This window comes from Eptesicus fuscus, chromosome 18 (genome assembly GCF_027574615.1).
Source record: "Eptesicus fuscus isolate TK198812 chromosome 18, DD_ASM_mEF_20220401, whole genome shotgun sequence".
NCBI lineage: Eukaryota > Metazoa > Chordata > Mammalia > Chiroptera > Vespertilionidae > Eptesicus > Eptesicus fuscus.
In genome coordinates this window covers 6,069,282-6,091,675 of record NC_072490.1, presented here as the reverse complement: position 1 = coordinate 6,091,675, position 22,394 = coordinate 6,069,282, and the positions used below count along the sequence as shown (strand labels likewise).

At 57.1% G+C, this 22,394-nt stretch overlaps 1 protein-coding gene across 1 annotated transcript in view; it reads right to left on the bottom strand.

Annotated features, from left to right (window-relative positions):
* Window positions 1–22,394, bottom strand: part of DLEC1 (DLEC1 cilia and flagella associated protein) — a 45,704-nt gene that overhangs the window by 4,589 nt on the left and 18,721 nt on the right. Inside the window, exons 11-31 of the mRNA XM_028132070.2 lie at window positions 20,526–20,616; window positions 19,582–19,744; window positions 18,092–18,284; window positions 17,330–17,388; window positions 16,585–16,744; window positions 16,139–16,232; window positions 15,811–15,941; window positions 15,553–15,711; window positions 11,593–11,732; window positions 7,556–7,709; window positions 6,861–6,971; window positions 5,336–5,466; window positions 4,669–4,854; window positions 3,747–3,817; window positions 2,921–3,072; window positions 1,728–1,843; window positions 1,167–1,237; window positions 668–882; window positions 444–563; window positions 226–351; window positions 48–142 (exon numbers count right to left, since the gene is read on the bottom strand). Of these exons, the coding sequence (XP_027987871.2) occupies window positions 48–142; window positions 226–351; window positions 444–563; window positions 668–882; window positions 1,167–1,237; window positions 1,728–1,843; window positions 2,921–3,072; window positions 3,747–3,817; window positions 4,669–4,854; window positions 5,336–5,466; window positions 6,861–6,971; window positions 7,556–7,709; window positions 11,593–11,732; window positions 15,553–15,711; window positions 15,811–15,941; window positions 16,139–16,232; window positions 16,585–16,744; window positions 17,330–17,388; window positions 18,092–18,284; window positions 19,582–19,744; window positions 20,526–20,616 (2,738 nt within the window). The remainder of the gene's footprint in view (window positions 1–47; window positions 143–225; window positions 352–443; window positions 564–667; window positions 883–1,166; window positions 1,238–1,727; window positions 1,844–2,920; window positions 3,073–3,746; window positions 3,818–4,668; window positions 4,855–5,335; window positions 5,467–6,860; window positions 6,972–7,555; window positions 7,710–11,592; window positions 11,733–15,552; window positions 15,712–15,810; window positions 15,942–16,138; window positions 16,233–16,584; window positions 16,745–17,329; window positions 17,389–18,091; window positions 18,285–19,581; window positions 19,745–20,525; window positions 20,617–22,394) is intronic.

Here is a 22,394-nt window from a genome sequence, read left to right as displayed (position 1 = left end):
TGCTCCCCAGGGGGAAGGAGGGAGGCCGGGCCGCCCAGCGGACTCACTGTGCGGGCCTCACGAAGCCCTGCAGGTCCAGCCTCAGGGGGCCCACGGCAAAGTCCTGCAGGCGCCGCCGCCTCCCTGGAAGCTCCCTTTCCACCTACGGGCCCACGCCTGGTCACTGGCGGTCGCTGGGCTGAGCAGGCGGCGGCCGCGGCCCCACCCCAGGCCAGGAGGGCTCACCTTGCTGTCCAAGCTCATGAAGCCCAGGGCGTAGCCAACACACTCCACCTTGTGCAGGACGTGGGGGCCGAGGACCATGGGGGTGAAGGAGATGGAGATGGCGCTGCTGCCCCCTGCAGGGACCACCTGGCACGGGCGCCCAGGCTCAGTGCTGCCTGGTGCCCCTGTCTGGCCAGCGGGCACTTGTCGAGGCCGCTCCCAGCCCCGCCCCAACTCACCATCTGCTTGGGGCTGATGCGGTACAGGTGGTCCGAGGGCACCCCCTCGTGCTCCTGCAGGACCACCGAGATGATGGGCGCGGCCCTGTCGCTGGCGCTGGCGCTGGCGCTGCTCTCGGCCTGTCGTCAAGATGCTGCTGAGGCTCAGGCTCCAGGTCCGCTGGCCCCCCTTTCCCAGCCCCCCGGGTGGCCAGCCCTCCCCCTCCCCCTGCAACTTTGCTCACAGAATGGGCCGCTTCCGAGCTGGAGGACGACTCCGACGACCCGTTAGAGACGCTTGGGGACTGGGAGGAGCTGCTGCTCTCCGGGGTCTCGGGGCACAGGACTTCGTTTCCGTCTTGGTCCCGCAGCGGGAAAGGGGGCCCGTAAAACACCAGCAGCTCCAGCAGCTGGTCCTCCTTCACCTCCGGAGCGTAGGTCTCCCAGTCCAGGCGGATGTCTGGGGCAGGTGTGGGGTAGGGGGGGCGGGGGGAGGAGGGACAAGGCAGGTGCGTCTTCCCACGCCCCGCCTCCCTGAGCCCCTCCAAGGCTGCCCGTTATCCCACTCGGTGTGGGGCCTCACTTCCTCTCTCCTGCCACTTGCGGGCAATGTTTCCGGGATTAAAAAAAAACAACAACAACCTACAGGTTTATACCCTCCTGCTCTATCCAGCTTCTCCCAGCCCGGCCCATCACGCCCACAAACTGTAACAAGAACCCCATTTTCTCTCGTGAGCGCCTCACCACAGGGGCTGGAGTTATTCAGGCGAAGGACACGGGTGACTGTCTCTCCTCCAGAGACCTGCGTGCTGAACCTGGAGGCAGGAGGCGAGGTCAGCACAGCCCCGAGCGGCACACGGGGAGCCGGCGTGGAGGCGCAGGCAGGGAGGAGGCCCCCACCGTGGTCTGTCTTCATCCGGGACTCACCAAGACCATGCGGGGCCTGGTGAACTATGACCTGGTGAACTTGACTCAGGGCTGCTCACTGTCCCAGTAACACCCCTCCCCTCTCCCTACAACTACACTGACAACATCCCACCTCAGTTGGTACAGGGGGCCCTGGCCACGCGCGGACTTGAGGCCACACTGACTACTCATTACTGCTCATTACTACCCACAAGCCGTCTGAGCTGTGCAGGCAACAGCCATGTCCCCTGAGGCCTCGCCCCTCCAGGGCAACCCTGTCCTGGGCTTTCTGGCTGGGTGGCACCAAGTGGCCCCGGGCCAGTCGAAAAGCAAGAAGAAAGCAGCCAGGCCGGAGGCCAGAGGGTCTCTAGGGGGCGGAGAAGGCGGCGGCGTGGGCACCTGAGGACAGGCTCCTTCTGCAGCGGGTCAGCGGTGTAGTTGGTCCTCAGAGAGCTGATGGGGCAGCCCACCACCACCATGTGCACCGGGATGACTGAGGGCGGCAGGTCTCCCACCTGCAAACACACGCCAATCTTGTGTCCCCTGTCGCCGGCTGCCGCCACCTTCCCTGGCTCCCCATTCCCTTCGATGCAAAGCCCTTCCTTCTCCAGCCAGCCCAGGGCCTCCACGGCGTGGCCCAGCAGGGCCTGGCCTCACTCCTCACCGGTGGATGCTCACCCCAGACACCCCAAAGCCAGTTCCCTGCCTGTCCCTCTGCTGTCCTGCCCGCCCCCCCGACCTGCACAGGACTCCCAGCCTGGCCATCTTTCACCTCTTATAGGCCCTTTCATCCAATGTCTGTATCTTTTAAATGAAAATAACTATTATTTCTCTCTGCTAATAAAAAGTAAAAAATGTTTTTAATTTGCCCTAGTCGGTTTGACTCAGTGGATAGAGCATCGGCCTGTGACTGAAGGGTCCCGGGTTTGATTCTGGTCCAGGGCACATGCCCAGGTTGCAGGCAGCCGATCAATGATGCTCTCTCATCATTGATGTTCCTCTCTCTCTCTCCCTCTCCCTCCCTCTCCAAAATCAACAAAAATCTATTAAAAATGTTTTTTTTAAATGTTTTTAAAACACAGTATGATAATCACTCATAATCCTTCACCCCCAGCATGCCTCACTGCCAACATTTTCATGTACAACTGTCTGGATAGACTTCTTCTGTGTACATGAAACAGATATACACGAGGAGCATACGGCATCTCTTTTGATCATCTCTTTTCGTGACATATAATTTTACTAACGAAGGTTTACAGCATCATCTAAGGGCTGTGCAGAATGCCATCGGATGGATGGAGCCCACATTGTAATCAAATCTTCGACTGACAGATGTGGATGCTCAGGTTGTTTCCTTCCTCCCCCCACTCTCCGTTTACAAATGGAGAAGGAAAGGAACCTGGCACCAAGCTATTTGTTCGAGTATTAACAACCCCCCCCCACACACACACATACACACCCGCCAAGGGTTTCTTCTCCGTGAGATCTGAGAGTCAAAGGGGCCAGGTGTTGGGGAAGAGAGAGAGTGTGGAGGCGAGGGCCGGGGTCAGGTTCCCCGCCCCCCAGGCCGTGACCCGCCTGCAAGCCCGCACCTTGCAGATGAGGCTGTCCCAGTACTCGCCCCACATGTTCGCACAGGCTGTGATGTCGATGCGGAGCTGCTGGTGGGCGTCCAGCGTGCCCTGGGAAACGTGGGGGAAGAAGGATGCTCCTTTCCCGTGAGACAACATGTTTTCCATGAACTCTGGAGGGGGGGGGGGACCAGGGAAGGGGATTCAGGACCCCGGGGAGGGGGGGCTATGAGGTCCAAACCCTCAGGTGTTAGCAAAACACTGTGCCAGACAAGCCTCCCCAGTCTCTCCCTGGTCCAGCAAAACAGACCCTCCCTCTGGGATCCCGGAGTCCAGGGGCCAGCCCCCAGGGGACCCCTCCCTTCTGAGCCACCATCCATCCCAAATCAAATCCTGGACCTGTGCCCAAGCCTAATGCCCTAACAAGGGGATGGCCTCACTCAAAAGAGGGCTGCTGTCAGGTGGGGGGCGGCGGGGGGAGTGGGGGGGGGGCGGAGAGAGGGGCACAGCTAGCTCAGGGACCTTGCTAGAAAAGACATGGAGCCCTAGCCGGTTTGGCTCAGTGGATAGAGCGTCGGCCTGTGGACTGAAGGGTCCCAGGTTCGATTCCGGTCAAGGGCACATGCCCAGGTTGCAGGCTTGATCCCCAGCAGGGGGCATGCAGGAGGCAGCCGATCAACGATTCTCTCTCATCATTGATGTTTCTCTCTCTTCCTCTCTGAAATCAATGAAAATATATTAAAACAAAAAAGACACTGAGGTGGTCAGGGTCCACATACTCAGGAAGCCGAGGACGATCCCGCTCTGGCCAGGCCGGGGCTCGGCGCCTGCCCCTTGGAGCTCTTACCCAGCTGCTCCCGCTTGGCCAACTGCTGGCGAATCCGGTCCGTCTTCAGCAGGGCAGGAGACACGTCGGGGCTTTACCAGGAGGACACAGAAATAGCGTCAAGCCATCCAGACCCTTTCTCAGACCTGAGCCACCTCCCCTGGCGGCCAGCTTTCCAGGGGAGAGCTGGTCAGGTCTCTTCTTCACCTCCTTCTCTGGCCTTTGCTCCAGCGACACTCCTGCCACCCACCAGCCCCAGGGACTGCCTCCCCATAAACTCGGTGGGGTTCTGGGGTAGGCACCCCTGGCCCAGTTTCTGACCCCCGGAGATGAGCCTAGTGCAGACTGCCCATCGCTTGCGCAGCTTTCTGCCAAGGCCCCCGTTTCCCGTCTTTCCTGCTGACATCTGTCCAGCATGGAGCACACACTAATCCTTCTGGAGCGGGAGAGTTAATGTTTTAGGAGCTGTTAGCGGCTCCCCGCCATCTGCAGCAGAGGTTTTAAAGTTGGGCTCCCCTGTGTGAGGCGACCTGGAGGAGAGGTGTTTGCAGTGGTGCGCTGGTAAACTGCCAATTGCTGCGGTGTAAATACTTCGTGGCTGACTTCAAGTTACAGATTTGCAGGTTGCCTCGCTGCCACATCTCTGCTCACACAGTTCCCTCCGCCCCAGTCACTTCTCCCTCCTTCACTGGCCTGAATCAGAAGCCCTCCACCCAGCAGGCAGGCCAGGCTGAGGAGAAGGGGCCAGAGTCCCAGCCCCTCCACAGGCCCCCTCCGGGCCTGGGAGCTGGGCAGCAGAAACCATCTCCTGCCTGCGTTTCCCCGTGTCCACCTGTGCAAGCGCGTCCTCCCCGCAGCCACCAGCCTCACAGAGGCCCATCGGGGCACGCCCCACCGGGCCACCTCCTCCCCGGGGACTGCCCCTGAAAGAAACCAGACTTACACGCTGGGCTTTTGGCTCAGGCGTTTCTGAGGGCTCTCGAAGTACTTGAACTTGAGGGTGAAAGAGGTCTGGATCGGGGAGCAGTTGGTCAGGATGAGCTGGCGGTTCACGCAGGTCCTCAGTGGCACTGTCGCGCCGAAGTCCAGGCGGAGCTCCTCCTTGTGGCCTGGCTCTGTGCCGGGGACACTGCCCCGTGCCCAGGGGCACCAGGTTACACGCCACCCTTGGCCCTGCCCAGTGAGCCACCGTGGGAGGGGGCGCGAGCGTGGTCCAGCAACCAGGCTTCACCCTCAGACCCCCACCTCGTCAAGCTGCCACCCCACAGACATCTTGTCAGCCTAGGATGCCCAGGGAGGCCCACATGTCACCAGCTCGCCCTGGCCGGAGCGGACTGGCTTGTCTCCCGGTTGCTGAGCCTCATGCGGGAGAGCCCACGGTACCCACAGCCCTGCCCCTGCCATCTCCTACTTGCCTGGACACCATGCCTCCAGCTGTGGGGGGCGGGGGCGGGAAGACCACAGAGAGGGCGAGGATGGGGTAGAGGGATCTGTCCCCACAGAGGTGGTTAGGGGGCCCCTTCCTGGCTGGAGGAACCAGCTGGGAGGAGGCTGGCCCCCTGCTCCTTCACAAGTCGCCTCAGTACTCAGGCCCCGGCCCCTGGGCTCACCTGCTCTTGGCGCCCTCCGTAGGGATGGTGATGCTCACGTGCAGTCCCTGGGGTTTCCCAGAAATGCCCAGAACCAGCGGCTCCTTCATGCCGGACACGGTACAAGGGAGGGCCAGGTCGGTCAGCTCGTCCTGTAACAGAGCCCACCGGGGCACGTGAGCACGGGGGGGCGGGCTGGGCGCCGGAGGTCTTCCCGGCGCAGGTGGCGGCTGTGGGAGGCGCTCCACACGGAGGCCTTGACGTCTGTCCAGGCCCATGTCTGTGGGAGGCTCCCCAGTCCCTCAGGGAGCCACCACCCACAGGCCCCGCCTCAGCCCACACCCTGCGCCCCGGGGGCCCGGCCCTTCCTCAGGGCTCCTGGCTGTGTCTGCTCCAAGTATCTGCACGTGCCCACACGAGAGGAGACCCTGCAGGTGGGTGTCTGCAGAAGCAACATGTTTATTCTGATGGAACTGCTACCGCAGAAGTCAAACTCTTCCTGCCCCAGCCGGTTTGGCTCAGTGGATAGAGCGTCGGCCTGCGGACTGAAGGGTCCCAGGTTCGATTCCGGTCAAGGGCATGTACTTTGGTTGTGGGCACATCCCCAGTTGGGGGTGTGCAGGAGGCAGCTGATAGATGTTTCTCTCTCATCGATGTTTCTAACTCTCTATCCCTCTCCCTTCCTCTCTGTGAAAAATCAATAATAATAAAAAGAAGTCAAACCTTTCCTGCGAGGGTCCGCTCGGGCCAGGCCTGGCCGCCTCAGTGTCCCCTAGAGCCGTCTAGGCTGTGTAAGACAGGCCACTGCCCCCTTGTGGCCAGTGAGGAAGTGCGGCCTGGGTCTGCTCAGTTCTGAAGGAAGAAATTTCCTCTTATAGGCCACCCTGATGGCTTTCCTGCGGGCCTCGGCACAGGAAAAAGCTGTGTCCCGCTTTTTAATATGTGGTTTGTTTTTAATTGATTTCAGAGAGAGGAAGGGAGAGGGAGAGAGAGAGAGAGATAGAAACACCAATGATGAGAGAAAATCGTTGATCAGCTGCCTCCTGCATGCCCCCTACTGGGGATCAAGCCCACAACTTGGGCATGTGTCCTGATCGGGAATGGAATCGAACCGTGACCTCCTGGTTCATGGGTCGATGCTCAACCACTGAGCCACACCAGCCGGGTGAAGCTGTGTCCTTCTTAGGAGGAACCTGGCTGCCAGTCAGCCTCCCAGCAACACCAGCACAGGGCCTGCCCCGAGCACAGCCCTGCGGTAGTCCCGGGGCAAATGGAAAGACAGGCCCGCCCGTGGCCACAGAGAGCGGCCTGGGAGGGCTGAAGTTGGTGCCAAAGGCAGGATGTGGCCAGTGGGTTTCAGGCCTGCTGCAAGCTTTCTGACCTCGTGTCCCTAAAGAATAGGCCTGGCAGGAATGGGGACCCAAATACAAGAAATCTCTTCCCTACCCCCAAAGACCAGGTGTGGGCCTGAGGCCGCCGCCCTGCGCACGGGTGCAGACAGCCGCCACGTGCCTTCCAGCCCCTCGGCCCTCCCATGCCCGCTCACCTGGGTATGAGCGGTCAGCTCCAGGCTGAGCTGGAGCTCCTCGCCGGGGCCCAGGGTGCCACGTCTCGGGGAGACTTTTGCTTTGCAGAAGCTTGCCTGGTGCCCCAGGAGCTGGCGGACACAAGGGTGGGCCTGCTGTCAGGTGCTGGACCCCCAGGATGGATCAGGGGTCCGGCCAGGGTGCTCGGCAGCTCTGCTGGAGGTGCAGACGGGGCGGGGGGGGGGGGCACAGCAGGACGGGATGGCCGGGTGCTTACTGGTGGGGATGAACCCCAGGTCCCTTCTCTTCTCCTTCCCCCTCCCAGATGGACCTGCCAAGGGAGGCCTGGACTACATAAGCTGCCCTGGGGGGCCAGGGTGATGGGGAGCAGAGAGCAGATGCCTCTGAGGCACAGGAATGTGGCCCCTGGCCCCTGGCGGGCAGAGCAGGCTCCAGCCAGCCCGTGGACAGTGCCCCATCGGGGCTCCCACAGCTGCGGGGACCAGTCACGGGCCGGCGGTCTAGCTGTGTGCCTGCCTGAGGAGGGAACTGGACTTCCCTGAAGGCGAATCAAGGAAAAGCCAGACCAGATGTGCTGCTCCTTCGAGGGGCCCAGCTTTTCTGGGCACCGAAGGGAGGCTGAGCATCTGTCCTGGGGGTGCCTGAGGGGCAGCGTCGCCCTCCCCAGGGCCCCCAGTGCTGAGGGCTCACTCACTCTGCCCCAGTGGAAGCGGGTGGGCAGGAGCGTGCCATTGATGAGTGTGATGTCTGCCTTCGTGGGCACGCCCAGGTAGAGGCTGCTGACCACCACCTGGCTGCTCTGCAGGTACACGTGAGGCTCCTGCACCTCGGCGTACACGGGGAGGTAGCTGGGACACGCGGACACAAAAGGCATATTGATCAGGAAAAGAGAAATAAAGCTGTCCCTATTTGCGAAAGACGTGACGGTCTTTGCAGAAAATCCCAAGGAACCTATTTCTTAAAAGCTCCTAGAACTAACGAGGCAGCCGAGTTACAGGGTACAAAATCAACATACAAAAATCAATCACACTTTCATATGTCAACAGTGAACATGTGGAAACGGGAACTTAAAATTACTCCAGAAATGGAAAAACTGAGGTTTACATCTAATAAAACATGTAAAGGATTTGTGTGCCAAACACAACAAAACATTGATGAGAGAAATTAGGAAGTGGAGGGACATGTGTGTTCATGGATGGGGTGAGTCGACATAGTAAAAGTGTCAATTCTCCCCAAATTGATGTACAGGTTTAACACATTTCTTGTCAAACTCCCAGCAAGGATTTTGTAGATATAAACAAGCTCGTTATAAAATGTATATGGAAAGACTAAAAACACAGAATGACCCAAACAATTTTTTGAAAGAGCAATAAAATAGAAAAATCACTCTACTGGATGCTAAGACTTACTATATATCTACAGTAATCATGATAGTGTGCTGTGGGTGAGGGAGATGCACCACCAACAGTAATAAAAAGACAACCCTATGTATGTATATTTTTAAGAAGGGTGAAGATCTCAATAGATAGTTCTCCAAAGAGGATATACAAACGGCCAATATGCACATAAAAGATGCTAAACATCACTTGCCACCAGGAAAATGCAAATAAAATCCTCATGAAATATCACTTCACACACACTGGGGTGACTATCATTGAAAGACAGAGAGTAACAAATATTGAGGATGTGGAGAAGATAGAGAAGGATGGAGAGTGGGTCAGCAACTGTTAGATCTGCACCATTACATTATCTATGTCTACATCTATAATCTATATCTATATCTATATCTATATCTATATCTATATCTATATCTATATCTATATCTATATATAAAAGCCTAAGTGACCAGCCAACCGGCTGACTGGCTGGTAGCTATGACATGCACTGACCACCAGGGGGCAGATGCTCAGCGCAGGAGTAGAAACCATAGGCATGGAAGAAAAAAAAAAAAAAAGAAACTATAGGCATGGAAACATGGAACAGACTAATGAAACTCAGAGGGAAGGGGGGAGGGTAGATGGTGGGAAGAGATTAACCAAAGATCTTATATGAATACTAGAGGCCCGGTGCATGGATTCTGCACTGGTGGGGTCCTCGGCTGGCTTGAGGGGATCAGGTCAAAGCTGGCTCTCCGACATCTCCCGAGGGGTCCCAGATTTCGAGAGGGTGCAGGCCAGGCCGAGGGACCCTAGTATTATGATACATCACACACTATATGTAAGAATAAACATTAAGAAATAAATATAATGCTATTCTAATGAGAAAAAAAGAAGGATGTGATCAGATCAGTTAATAAAACAGAGCAGAACAAAACTACTACTTAAGACCCCTGGAGGAGAAGGCCCTGCAGAATGAATGCGGAAACAGCTGGGCGGGGGTAAGATTAGTCAGCCAGTCCAGTGCCCCAAGCCCTGAGCTCACACGACGCACAGAAGACTGGGCTGCGGCAGGATTTATCCCCCCAGAGGGATGGGGGTCTGGGGCAGACCCTGCAGTAACCTGGGGCCTTTCAACTATCATGGAGGGAAAGCAACCCAATAGCTACATCCTCGTCCTTCCTGCCCGTTTACGAATGAGTGGAATGACCTCTGTAGCTGGCCAGCGTGGGCTTCCCCGCTGCTCGACGTGGCCTGTTGAACCCCTTGGCAAGGCCCCTTCCGCTCACGGGGTCAGGTGGCTCTGTCCTCTGAGGGTTCCCACATGCACTCCTTGGAGAGGAGTGCTCTCAGCACACACCTACACCCACTGACGCAGAGGAAACTTACACCATCAGCTCCTTACGCAAATCAACTTCCTCTTCCATTTAAAAACACCAATGGGCAGCCAAGGATTACTAGACATAGAAGAAAAACCAGTGCAGGACGATTCTAACCCAAAATCTGAGGAAACAAAAATCCATTTCCTTGGGGAAATGTAAGCGGCTGCAGCATCCATAAGATAATAGCATGACTATAAAAAAAGCAAACGATCCAAGAACAAAAAAGCTTGAGATTTCAAAACATGGTTGTCAGAAGAAGGGCATCTATCAAATTAGTAAAATGCAAGGCCAAGGCCATCTCCCTGAACAAGAAGCAAAAACGCTAAGCAGAAAATATGAGAAAAATGGTTAAATTCCTGCAGTAAAGATCCAGCAAGCCTTCTTCTGAGACAGACCCTCCCCAGGCACAGGGGGATGGGCACGTGACCCAAAGAGAACCTATCAGAACCCACCTCCGGAGAAAGCCGGTTTCAGCTCTCATGGAGGTTAAGCTGGGAGTGTGTGAGCCTGGAGTTCTAAGTGGACCCCTTCCTCAGGGCCGAGTGGCCAAGGGCCCCTCTCCAACAGGGAAAAGAAAGGCCAACAGAGAGAGGAGCAGAGTTGAGGGTTGGGGAGGGGCGGGGGTGGCGTGGAGGGAAGGATGGTGGGAATGAGAAACAGAAGAGCAGGCAGGGGAAAGGCTGGGACCCCTGCCATCAGCAGGGCAGGGCCGCCCAGTCTCATGCTCCCCTTTTTGCCAAACTTGGTTGCATCCGTGTTTCCATCACCTGCACCTGTAAAATTCTGATGAACACACGGTCCTTTAAGAAGAAAGATCAGCCCTGACCGGTTTGGCTCAGTGGATAGAGCGTCGGCCTGCGGACTGAAAGGTCCCAGGTTCGATTCCTGTCAAGGGCATGTACCTTGGTTGCAGGCACATCCCCAGTAGGGGGCGTGCAGGAGGCAGCTGATCGATGTTTCTAACTCTCTCTCCCTCTCTCTTCCTCTCTGTAAAAATCAATAAAAATGTATTAAAAAAAAAAAAAGAAAGATCAGCGATTGAAAAGGAAATAAACAAAGACTTAAAGGCATTCACCCTGATGAGGAGACAGACTTAACCTTCATTCACAGTCAAGGCCCTCAGGGTGCCATGCGGGACCGAGAGGGAAAAGACTCCCACTCAGACCTGTGCTGTGACCCGGGAAAAGCACATTCTCGGTCAGTGGAAGTATGAAGCAGCACAGTATTTTTGGAGGATCCATAAAGATGTAAAATGAGCATTTAAATGTTTTCGTAACGAAACACACGCAGAAGTGACTATAAAGCACAGTGTAAATACATTCCGTTTAACAAATAAGAACACTTGTGTACCCCTACTACTCAGCTTATTACAGAAGATTTCCACCAGGCAGCTTAAGGAAACGAATATCATGCTTCAAAATAACTTGGCTGAGGGTGTAACTGACACAATATTTGCAGTGATTGGATAATTACGAAGGGAGGTACTGGGGACATGGGGGCTCATTATACGATTCCATTTTTACATATTTAAGGAGTTTTCTGGAAGGGAGGGAGGGAGGAATGTCACTAATAACCTTTGAAACCTTCAGTGTGTTCCTCCCAGAACCAATGGCATTCACTCATTTAAATATGCCACCACTATTTTGTGTCTGTTCTCCTGTTGAATATTGATTGTTTCCAGTTTTCCGCTATAATGAACAGTCGGGCCCTGAGAATTCCCGTGTGAGCACACGGCTGCCGCTGCACATGTGTAAAAGTCTCTCCGGGGGTTAATCCAGAAGGGCTAATGCTGGGTCACGGGGTGGGCATATATTTTACCATAATGGGCATTTTCTGTAATTTCCAAATTTTATAGAATACACATGTATTAACACCTTTAAATTCTGAAATGTCTACAGATAAAAATTACACATAACAAACGTGAGTATACCGGGATTGTGCAGAAAGTGTGTTGTGAGGGGCCCCCCGCTTACCTCCAGGGCCCGTTCACCACCTCCAGCACCAGGACGGTCTGCAGACACTGGGCCTGACGAGCCTCCAAGGTGATGCTCACCCTGCACTCCCCCAGAGGGTGCACCTGGCCGCCGGAGGGCTCAATGTCGAACGGAGACACCTGATGGGGAGGTCAACCCGGAGGGATGAGGAGTGCGATCAATTGGAACTGCAGAACATGGGGCTGGCCATGCCCAACCAGGGTCACCCCAAGCTGCCCCCAGCTCTTCAAAGAGCCACGTAGGACACAGGAGGAGGCAGGCGGGAGGGGGAGCACAGCTGCGAAAGCGTCTCAGGATTCAGATCAGGTCTCCAAGTAAAGGAGGAGTTACCCCTGGCACTGGCCAAGATCTGAGGGGTAAAAGGCAGAGGGAGGCAACTGGGGGAGGGGGATACGGGGAGGGGACCGTGCTGGGGGCAGGTGCGGTGGCTCTCTGAGATCTGCCCAGCCCACTGGGCAGGCAGGGTCAAGACCCTGATGGCACCCTAACCGGTTTGGCTCAGTGGATAGAGCGTCAGCCTGCGGACTGAAAGGTCCCAGGTTCGATTCCGGTCAAGGGCATGTACCTTGGTTGCGGGCACATCCCCAGTAGGAGGTGTGCAGGAGGCAGCTGATCGATGTTTCTCTCTCATCGATGTTTCTAACTCTATCCCTCTCCCTTCTTCTCAGTAAAAAATTAATAAAATATATTTTTTTAAAAAAAGACCCTGATGGCTGTAAGGAAGGAAAGCCACCAAGTCACCAAATTGGGGGAGGGGGGAGCTTCCGTGTAGCCATAGGCTCCCCTAACCCCCCAGCCCCAGCCCCCAGGCCTGTATTCCCCATTCTCCAGGCAGGTCCACCCCCTCCCCACACAGACAAAGGGAGAGGGGACGGAAAAGGGTCAGGGCTCTCTGCCCCTCCTTCCTGTTCCTGACTGAGATAAAATGCACCAGTCGGACTGGCTAGTAGGCTATCACTGGACGCTGAAATATCACACCCAGGAGGCAGGTTGTTCCTCTTTGGCCTCTTCCTTCCATGAGACTGAGACTATGAGCACAGGGCACCTGCCTGGAGGGCAGCCTGTCCACCCCCATGGGCCTGGCCTGCCCAGTCCCATCCCGACCTCCCACCCAGGCTGCCGTGCGGGCTGCCTCGGGCCCTGTGCTCTCTGCCTTCTGGAGTTCCCTCCCTGGCCCTGGTGGGAGGCAGGGGCTGGCTGTCACCCCGGGCTGCGGAGGCCTAACTCGGAAAGAGCGGCCTGTGTGCTCTGGCTGGAGTCGGGGGCCTGAGCGCCATCGGTAAGGAAAGAGCCCTTGGCTGTCTTTGGTTTTGTTCCTCACACACGTCTCCCTTCAAGTCCTGGGGAGTGGCTGTACTCTCAAGCTGAGTTTCGGGGTCCCCTGACTGAGCACACCTAACTGATCCCAAATCTCAACGCGGGCTTGAGAGCTGAAAGAACAGAGTGCAGAGAACGCAGAGGCAGGGTTCCCACCAGCTGCGGTGATGATGTAAATCTTAGCACATGGCGGCCCAGTAGTTGCATGGCGAGCTTTACCCAGTAGCCCGATAAGTTTCTATTGAACGAGTACAAGAAACGTTTTACATAGACGTTAAAGGCACGCCTTAAAATGAAATACCCATTGCATTTTGAAGTTATCCATTACATGTTCTTACCAGCTATTATCTTTTTAAAGTATGATACTTTGTAAAAACACTGTGTAATATGAAAACAAGAGGATTCTCGTGATCCGTCCCCAATAGTGTTTTAATATACTATCCACCGACCATTACTCCAATTCTAACATGTAGTTACTCTTCTCAGTGGGAGAAAAACACAGGCTGGGAGGTGGAGAACTGGATCTCTTGGGATTCCGCCACCCATGAGCCACGTGAGCCTGTCCCTGTCTCTCCTCTATCAAGTGAGGAGGTTGGCTGTGGTCTGGGAGTTTCCAGCTGGGACTCCTCAGAAGCGAGAAGGGGCAGGACGGGGCGGGGGTGCCTACCAAGGGGGTCTCTGGGCAGCCTGAGAAGTCATCCTTTATTCTAGGCCTCGGGCTTCCGTGTCAGGTTTCACAGAAGAAAAGGGTTCCTGTCTCGATGCTGATGCCGCCCTGCCCCCAGCCCCGGCCCCAGGCTTCTGTGGTTTCACAGTCCAAGCAGGGGGGCCCGTGCGCCCCAGAGGGGCAGTGCTGACTCCAAGCCTCCTAACAGGGCACTTGGCAAGGTGCTGTGACTCCATGCAAATGGCACAGCTTCTACGTCCCAGGGTGCCCACCGAGAGAAGCAAGGCCGTGGGGAAAGGAGGATGGCTTTCGAGTGGAAAGGGGAGGTCCTAGAGGAAGGGAACATGTTAGCTGCCATGCTGCCTGTGTGGCTGCGGCTACCGTTCCTCGGCTTCTGAACGTGGAAGGGAAAGTGGGCGGCGTTCTGCCCAGGAGGGCAAGTGGACATGCAAGACCGGGGCCTCGGCAGGAAGCAGCCAGAGGAAGGTGCCTTCACCAAGCAGACCGGGCCAGAGGCTCACTGGTGCAGCGACAGCCTGAGGCAGCCCCCAGGGATCTGCTGCCCGTATGGGTGAAGAGTGCAGGTGGCTGAGGCCTAGCCAGTGTGGCTCAGTGGTTGAGCATCGGCCCATGAACTAGGAGGTCACAGTTCAATTCCTGGGTTGCAGGCAGGCTCAATCCCCAGTAGGGGGCATACAGGAGGCAGCCAATCAATGATTCTTTCTCATCATTGATGTTTCTCTCTCTCTCTCTCTCTCTCTCTCTCTCTTCTCTCTCTCTCTCTCCCCCTTCCTGTCAGAAATCAATAAAAAATATATATATTTTTTAAAAGTGGATGGTTAAAAAAAAAGTAGATGGTTCACCGCTAACTGCCGCTGGGGAGTAACAAGCACTGTGACTTGGTTGTCTTCTGGATCGCACATCATACAGTCAAGTGTGATGCCACAGTTTGAATGTGGGGGTGACAATATTTCTCCACCTTTAGTATTTTCTTATCCTATATAATAAAAGCCTAATATGCTAAGTGTCTGGTCGGCCAGTCGGCCATTCAACCAATCAAAGCGTAATATGCTAATGAAATGCTAAGGCTGCTCAACTGCTCGCTGTGATGTGCACTGACCACTAGGGGGTAGACAGGACCGGTCGACCAGTCACTATGATGTGCACTGACCACCAGGGAGCAGATGCTCCGACTGGTAGGTTAGCTTACTACTGAGGTCCGCTAATTAAGATGGGCCGAACATGCCCTGGAGCCCTCTCTGGTCCCTTCCCAGCTGGCCAACCTCCCGAGTCCCTCCCCAGCCCTGATCGTGCACCGGTGAGGTCCCTCAGCCTGGCCTGGGCCCTCTCACAATCCTGAACACCTTGGGGATGTCCGAGAGCCAGTTTCAGTCCTAGCCAGACTGAGGGACCCCACTGGTGCACGAATTTGTGCACCGGGCCTCTAGTTTATAGTAAAAAGAAAAGGGCTATTTGAGTGGAAATGAATCTTGAGTTCTCTTTTTTTCGGAGCCTTTCCGTTTGGCGGAGGAGCCCGGGCCCACGCACCACCTGGTGGCAGGTATTCAAATTGCAGGCACACTCCCTGCCTGAGAAGTTGGGAACCTGGGGGTGAGCCCACCCAGCCGGCCCCTCCCTGGAGGCCTGGGGAGCTTCCTGCCCAGCCAGCTCCCTATTATCTTCCTGACTTGGGCTGCTCTGACCGAGGGAGAAACCCAGGTCCTATTTCCCTATTTCCGCATCAGCCGGCAGGGCAAGTAACAGGAAAAACCGGTTTGGGGTTAAGTTCTGCGGTAGAAGGGACCCGCCTGCCTCAGAGATGGGGAGAACTGGGGCCCCTGCCAGGCAGAAGCCACCAGGCAGCGTCTGGTCTCCTCTCCCAGCCTCAACCCTCTGAAGGCCCAGCCCAAGACCCACAGTTCCAACAGGGCCCAGGTCAATCTGCCCCGACTTACCTCCTCCCGCCGCTCCTCCAGGCAGACGGCGCTCTCCTGCATGTGCCACGTGGCCGGCAGCGGGCTGGTGTTCTGGATGCGGATGCACTTGGTGGCCTTCTGCCCCAGGCGCAGCAGCCCGAACTGCAGGGCTGAGACGCTGATGACGAGGGCCGGCCCCTGAGACACGCGGGGCCATCACTGGGAGTGGGCTCTGTGCCCTACCCCTGTCCCCCCCACCCCCCACCCCGCCTGGCCCGCCCCGCCCCCCAGCCGCACCTTAAACGTGGCTTCGATGTGTAGCACCACTGGCCACGGGGAGTCTTTGATTTCGCACAGCAGGTCCTGGCTGGTGGGGCCCGGGACGCCCCCGGTGAACTTCAGCTCAAAGTCCTCGACCTCGCTGGACGCTGCGGGAGGGGGAAAGGGGGAGCTGAGAAAGGAAGCGGGGGCAGGTTCCCGGGTACCTGGGTGCTTGGCCTTCGCTGACTTCCCGCCCACGGGTGCGGGGCTGCTGCCGGGGCTGATCGCGGGACGCCCTGAACCCGCACAGGCCCCGCACTCAGGCCTCCTGCCCCGGCCCCGGGCGGGTCCCCCTCCGCAGTACCGATGCTCCCCGCGCAGGGCTCCACTTCGATGATGTGGCAGTCGCAGATCTTCCCCCACATGTACCGGATGCGGGACTTGCTGTTGTTCCACATCTGAAAGACACCCCCGACCGTCAAATCCGGGCCTGGAGGGACACCCTCCCAGCTCCTCCCAGCAGCACCGACCCCACGCCGCAGGGTTTGTGGGCGCCAGATCCTGCCAAGGACCCATGAACACAGCCCGGGGCTCCACGGTCCTGTCGCTTGGAGGATGCTGGGAAGCTGGTAAAGGGACAGACGCGTCCAGCCCAGCATCCGTGCAAACCCAGCTGGTCCCGGGGCCCCGGGGCCCATCCTCTGTGAGGTGGGAGGCGGCCGCCGTCCACCCGTCCAGCACCTTCCCCTCCCACCTGCGCCAGGGCAGCGCCACCTGGGCCGGCCACCGGCGGGGAGAGCTGTGCCCTACCTTGAAGTCCTTCTTCACGTTCAGGCCGATGTAGTTCTCCCCGGGGATGATGAGGGCGTACGGCTCCAGGAGGATCTGGAAAGGCTGCACCGAGCCTTTCACCTCGATCTCCAGGACGATCACGTCGCTCGCGGTGTAGGAGGGGGTTTCCAGGTCCGAGCTGAACACAGAGCCCCGGGAGCTAGGAGGCCACGCAGCCCCGAGCGAGCGCGGCCCTGCCCGGCCCGCTTCTGCCCCAAGGGTTTGATCTTAGCTCCCAAGCCCCCTAAAATCAGACCCGTCAGTCAGTGCCCTGAACCGGTGATGAATGCCTGTGGCTGCGACAGCAACTCAGCCTGCGGCCTGGGCCAGGGCCACCTCCCCGCTGCCTCCAGGGACCACAGCGGAGCGCCCAGCCTGGGATCACCACAGGACGCTGGCTGCAGACCCCTTGGGGGGTCCTGGTAGCAATGCCCACCACGGGGCACACCCTTCCCCCACCACCCAGGGGCCACCAGCCTGGCTGCCCAGTGGTAACAATGAGCCCGGGGCCCAACTCCGAGGTTCCAGGGGGACCTGAGCTCTCACAGTGAGCCCAGCGGGCTCTGCTCCCTGCGTGCTGAGCCCACGCCAGGCCTAGGTGCCAGGGCCAGGCAAACGGGGGGGGGGGGGCTCCTTCACCCCTTCCCCATTACCCTCCCTCGCAGCCCCACGGGGAAGGCAGGCCCCACTCCCTCCCCTTGTCCAGGGCCCGGGCCCTGCTCACCCCTCGAGCTCTGGGACCTCCTCTATCACCATCTGGAAAACGCTGTGAAAATCCTTCAGCTGCGAGGCAAACACAGCGCCCTGAAACCCAGCCGCCTGCCAGCCTGGCTGCCCCAGGAAGGTGCTGCTTCCCTGCGGGCTCCCACCACCCAGGGAAGAGGGGTGGCTGCGGGTATGGCGCCCCCCCACCCCTCGCTGCCCAGCTGAGCCTGAGGGTCAGGGAGAAAAGGCTCTCCAGACCCCAACAGTGTGTCCCCCCGGCACCTCCCCCACCTCCCAGGACAGACAGTGAGGCGGCTGGATGCTGGGCCAAGAGGCAGACCTGCTGACCTCACCAACGGGTCCCTGAGCGCCCGCCCCCCCCCCCCCCCCACCGCCTTCACGCCCAGCGCTCAAGCCCTCTCACCCGGGAGCTGTTAACCTCGCCCTCGGGGACCTGCGCCTCTTGCTTTCTGGGGGCTGCTGGGGGGGTGGGGCGGTCCACAAGGATGGGGATGCCCTTGACGGAGCTCATCGCAGAGAACCCAGACCGAGGAATGGAGGCCAGGGTCTGGCTGCAGACGAGGCGTGTGCAGAGCGGGACCAGGCAAGACGAGCGCCTTCATCCTGACACCGCACACCCGCCGGCCCCCTCTCAGCAAGGGTCAGCGCCCCAGGGTGCTGGGGACCTGGCCAGGCCCCGCGGCGGCTTCACCGTCACTGGAGGGCATGCCCGGAGGGTGCCAACACCACAACCCCCTCAGGGGTGACCCGATCACGTCACCTGGTGAGGGGAAAAGCTCAGGATGAACTCGTGGTCTGCGTAGGGGGTGAGGATGCCCCGCTCGGGGGTCATGGCGAAGGCCGTCTCCCTGTCGGGGTGGCACTTGATGCGGTCCGGGCTGTAGGGCTCCCCGGGCATCAGGGCCTGCAGGTTGGGCATCATGACCTGCCAGTGGAAGGCCAGCTCCACGTGCCTGTGAGGGCATGGACAGCGGGTCCCAGGTCAGGTCCCGATTCTGTCGGAACGGGTCCTCTCGTCCCTGCCCGCCTGGCCCCCCTCCGCCAGGAAATGGCCGGGTCAGCCTCAGGCCCGCCCCGTGGAGGAGCCTGGGGAAGGGGCAGCACGTGGGTCAGGGAGTCCAAGCTGGAGGCCCCCTAAAAGAGCCCCCTCTCACACCCCAAGCAGCGGGAGGTTAGGGCCCCAGGGACTCGGGAAATGGCACACACAGGGAGGCGTGCTCTAACCACTGAACTGCGGGGCTCTGGACGCCCCCAGATCTCAGGACAGTGTCTTCAGTGTCTCCCACCACACGAGAGTTGCCACATCGACCCCCACCCCCGCCCCCACCTCTCCAGCTGTGGCCTCCCAGGACCGCTCTGGCCGGAAAGACATGTGCCCACGGGCTGCCAGGAGCGGTGAGAACTCCCTGGTCGTGGGAGGGGCGGGCCTCCGGGTGCTGCTGGCGGCAGCTGTCAGCGGGAGGGTAGCTGCCGGGTGACAGGGGCCTGTGTAAGGCCGGGCTGGGTCACTCGGCAGCCCGAGTGGGAGGCTCCGTGAGGTGTGTCCTGGTGCAATGGCAGTGAGCACTGAACCCACGGGCCGGTCTGTCTGACCCTGGGCCTGGGACGGCTCCCCCTCCTGGGCGGGCAGGAACGCTCGGAGCCCTGCTCCTGGCTGAGGATGGTCCCAGGTGATCACCGCTGCCCCGTGCAGCTTCCTGCGGCGATGGAAATCTATCTGTGCTGTCCAGTACGAGGCCACCAGCTACCAGTGTGGCTGGTACTTAAAATGTGGCTGGTGCTACTGAAGAAGTGAGTTGTGTTTTTAAAAAATATATATTTTTTTTATTGATTTCAGAGAGGAAGGGAGAGGGAAAGAGAGATAGAAACATCACAGTGATGAGAAGGAATCATTGATCAGCTGCCCCTGCACGCCCCCTACTGGGGATTGAGACTGCAACCCAGGCATGTGCCCTTGGCTGGAGTCGAACCTGGGACCCTTCAGTCCATAGGCCAACGCTCTATCCACTGAGCCAAACCAGCCAGGGCAAGAAGTGAGTTTTTAACTTTCTTGAATGCTCATTGATTTCCACTGAAATAGCTACATGTAGCTAGTGGCTATCGTGATGGGCAGCAAATCTGGATCCTTCCATCCTCTGCCCAGACTGCTCCCTGGCCCCTGGAAGGAACCTGCTGCCTCCCTGGCTCTCGGGGCCTGGTGAGGAAGGAGCGGGGGGGTGTGCTGGGGGGCTGAGCACAGGGGTCACTCACGTAGCATTTCTAATAAGCAGCTGTTTCCTCGCTGTGGACTGAAGGTTTTCAGGCTCAAAGCGTATGAAGTGCTGGGCTGTTAGGTCCGTGAGCTCTCCAGGCTCCGGCTGACTTTTCTCACCAGAAATATAGACCAGCTCCAAAGCAACCAGCTGCCCCATTCCTGACGAAATAGGGTAGCGAAGTTACACTAGGGCTGAAATCGGGGCTCTCGGGCCAAAGGCTGCCGCAGGACCCACGCTACCATCCACATGCAACTTGGTCATGACCCCGGGAATTGTGCACAAGAGGAGAACTGGGGGCCATCAACACACAGATTCACATCCCCACGTCCTCACACACCAAAAGGAGGTGATTCTCATAACCTAGCACGTTGCAGACACTCAATTAGTGCTTGCTGAGTGAAACGGGATGGATGGATGGACAGATGGATGGACGAACAGATGATGGACAGATGGGAGGAAAGAAGGAGGAAGGAAATAAAGGTTGGGTGGAAGTAAGGTTTGATGGAAGGAAGGAAGGACGGATGGGAGGGAGGGAGGAGAAAGGAAGGAAGGATGGATGGATGGATGGGCGGAAGAAGGGGAGGAACAAGGGCATCGTGAAATTCAGCAGGATGCCCCTCTAACCCTACAGGAACCTAGAGGTGCATCTGGGTTGTTTGTATGGGAGTCACTGGTAACTCCCCAGGAGGAGATCAAGGTGAGTTTCAAAGTGAACGATGAAAGATCTCACCCAGGTTTCCATCTGTCTCTCACTAGAAGGCTCCTTGGGACTGCCCTGAAGGCCACACTGGCTTGGGTCTCCAAGGTCTGACCAGAGTGAGAGGCCCCAAACTAGACCCTGGTGCAGCAGTCCTCACAGTGTCTCCCCCGATGCCCATGCCAGAGCGGCAGCTTCTGGACCACCCCCCTCACCCCACCCCGGGCACACACACAACCCACCTGACGTCACCAGCTCCCTTATCTGGCAGTTGTCGCACGTGATCACGAAGGTCTGCTCTGACTTTCCAAAGCTCGTTGGGAGAAACCAGACCTGGGGAGACACGGTGCCCTGTTACCTCCCAGCAAGGGGCTTCCCCCCACCTTCCTCTTCTCTGACACGCACCCTGTCTTTGCTCTCCATTTTTGCTGCCCTCCCCGCCGCTCCCCCCTCCTACCTAAGGCCAGGGGTTTCAGCTGCCGCTCCACCCCAGAGTAAGGTCAAAGGGATATGAAGAGCAAGTTCACAGGGACCAACACACAAATGACCACATGTTGAACCTTATTCAAAATGTAAATGAGCCCTGACCGGTTTGGCTCATAAGACGAGCATCAGCCTGTGGACTGAAGGGTCCCAGGTTCGATTCCGGTCAAGGGCATGTACCTTGGTTGCGGGCACATCCCCAGTAGGGGGTGTGCAAGAGGCAGCTGATGGATGTTTCTCTCTCACCGGTGCTTCTAACTCTCTATCCCTCTCCCTTCCTCTCTGTAAAAATCAATAAAATATATTTTTAAAAAATGTAAATGAAAACCACCCAGGAGAAGAGGTTTTCACTCTTCATAGTGGCAAAGAGCAGGACGTTAGCTCTCACCAATGCCATGAAATGATATCTTGATTTTCTTCCATGTCATCTACAGGGACAGGTGAGGACTGGTTGGAAGAGGTGGAGGAACGTGTGCAGTAAGGTTCGCCAAGAGCTCACACACATGAAAGCTGGGAAGTGAGCGCACTGTACGTGCTTTAAAACGTCCAAGCCCGGCTGGTGTGGCTCCGTTGGTTAAGCGCACCAGGTCCCCGGTTCAGTTCCTGGTCAGGACACGTGCCTGGATTGCAGGTTCGGTCCCCAGTAGGGGGCAGCTGATTGATGTTTCTCTCTCATGGTTGTTTCTATCTCTCTTTGAAATAAAGAAAAACATATTTAAAAAAAAAACAACCCTAAAAATGTCCAAGATAACAGTTAAAAATATTTGGGTAGCGTACTGCATTGGCAAGAGTGTGAGGAAACAGACACCTTCCCATGTTGTTGTTGGAAGTATAATTGGTGCCGTCCACACGGTGGGGATTTAGTCAACATGTATCACAGTTATGAGCAGAGACTCCCCGGTCAGCACCTCCACTGCAAAGACTGTATCCTGCAGGCAGGCTCCTATTTGCCCAGACTGATGTATGCATAAGTTATGTGCAAAAATAGCCAGAGATCAGAAAAAAATTCTTCATGGTCATCAGTAGGGAACTGAATTGTGGTTCGTTCACACAGTGGAATACTATGCAACTATGAAAATATAAGGATGATGTCTAAGAGACACAACAAGTGGAAAACACACAGTACAGAACAGGGGGCAGAGTGGGCAGCTGTTTGTCTGAAGGAGAAATGGAAACAAAGCAGAGAAGGAGCGTGTGCATCTGCCTGCCCAGGCACCGCCTGTCTCAGGAAGCGCACCCAGGAACCGGGTAAGCGTGCGGCCTCTGGGTGGCTGAGGAGCTGGGGTGAAAGGGAAGCATTTCACTGTTTATCTGTTTGTATCTTTTGAATTTTTAAGTGTGAATTTACTTCTTAATTGGAAATATGAATAAATTTTTAAAACAAAAAGACCCACAAAACAACCAATAAACAAAATACAGGAATGCAGCCAGGCCAGCGTGGCTCAGTGGTTGAGCGTCGACCTATGAACCAGGAGGTCATGTTTGATTCCATTCCTGGGTCAGGGAACATGCAAGCTTGATCCCCAGTAGGGGGTGTACAGGAGGCAGCCGATCAATGATTCTCTCTCATCATTGATGTTTCTATCTCTCTCTCCCTCTCCCTTCCTCTCTGAAATCAATAAAAAATA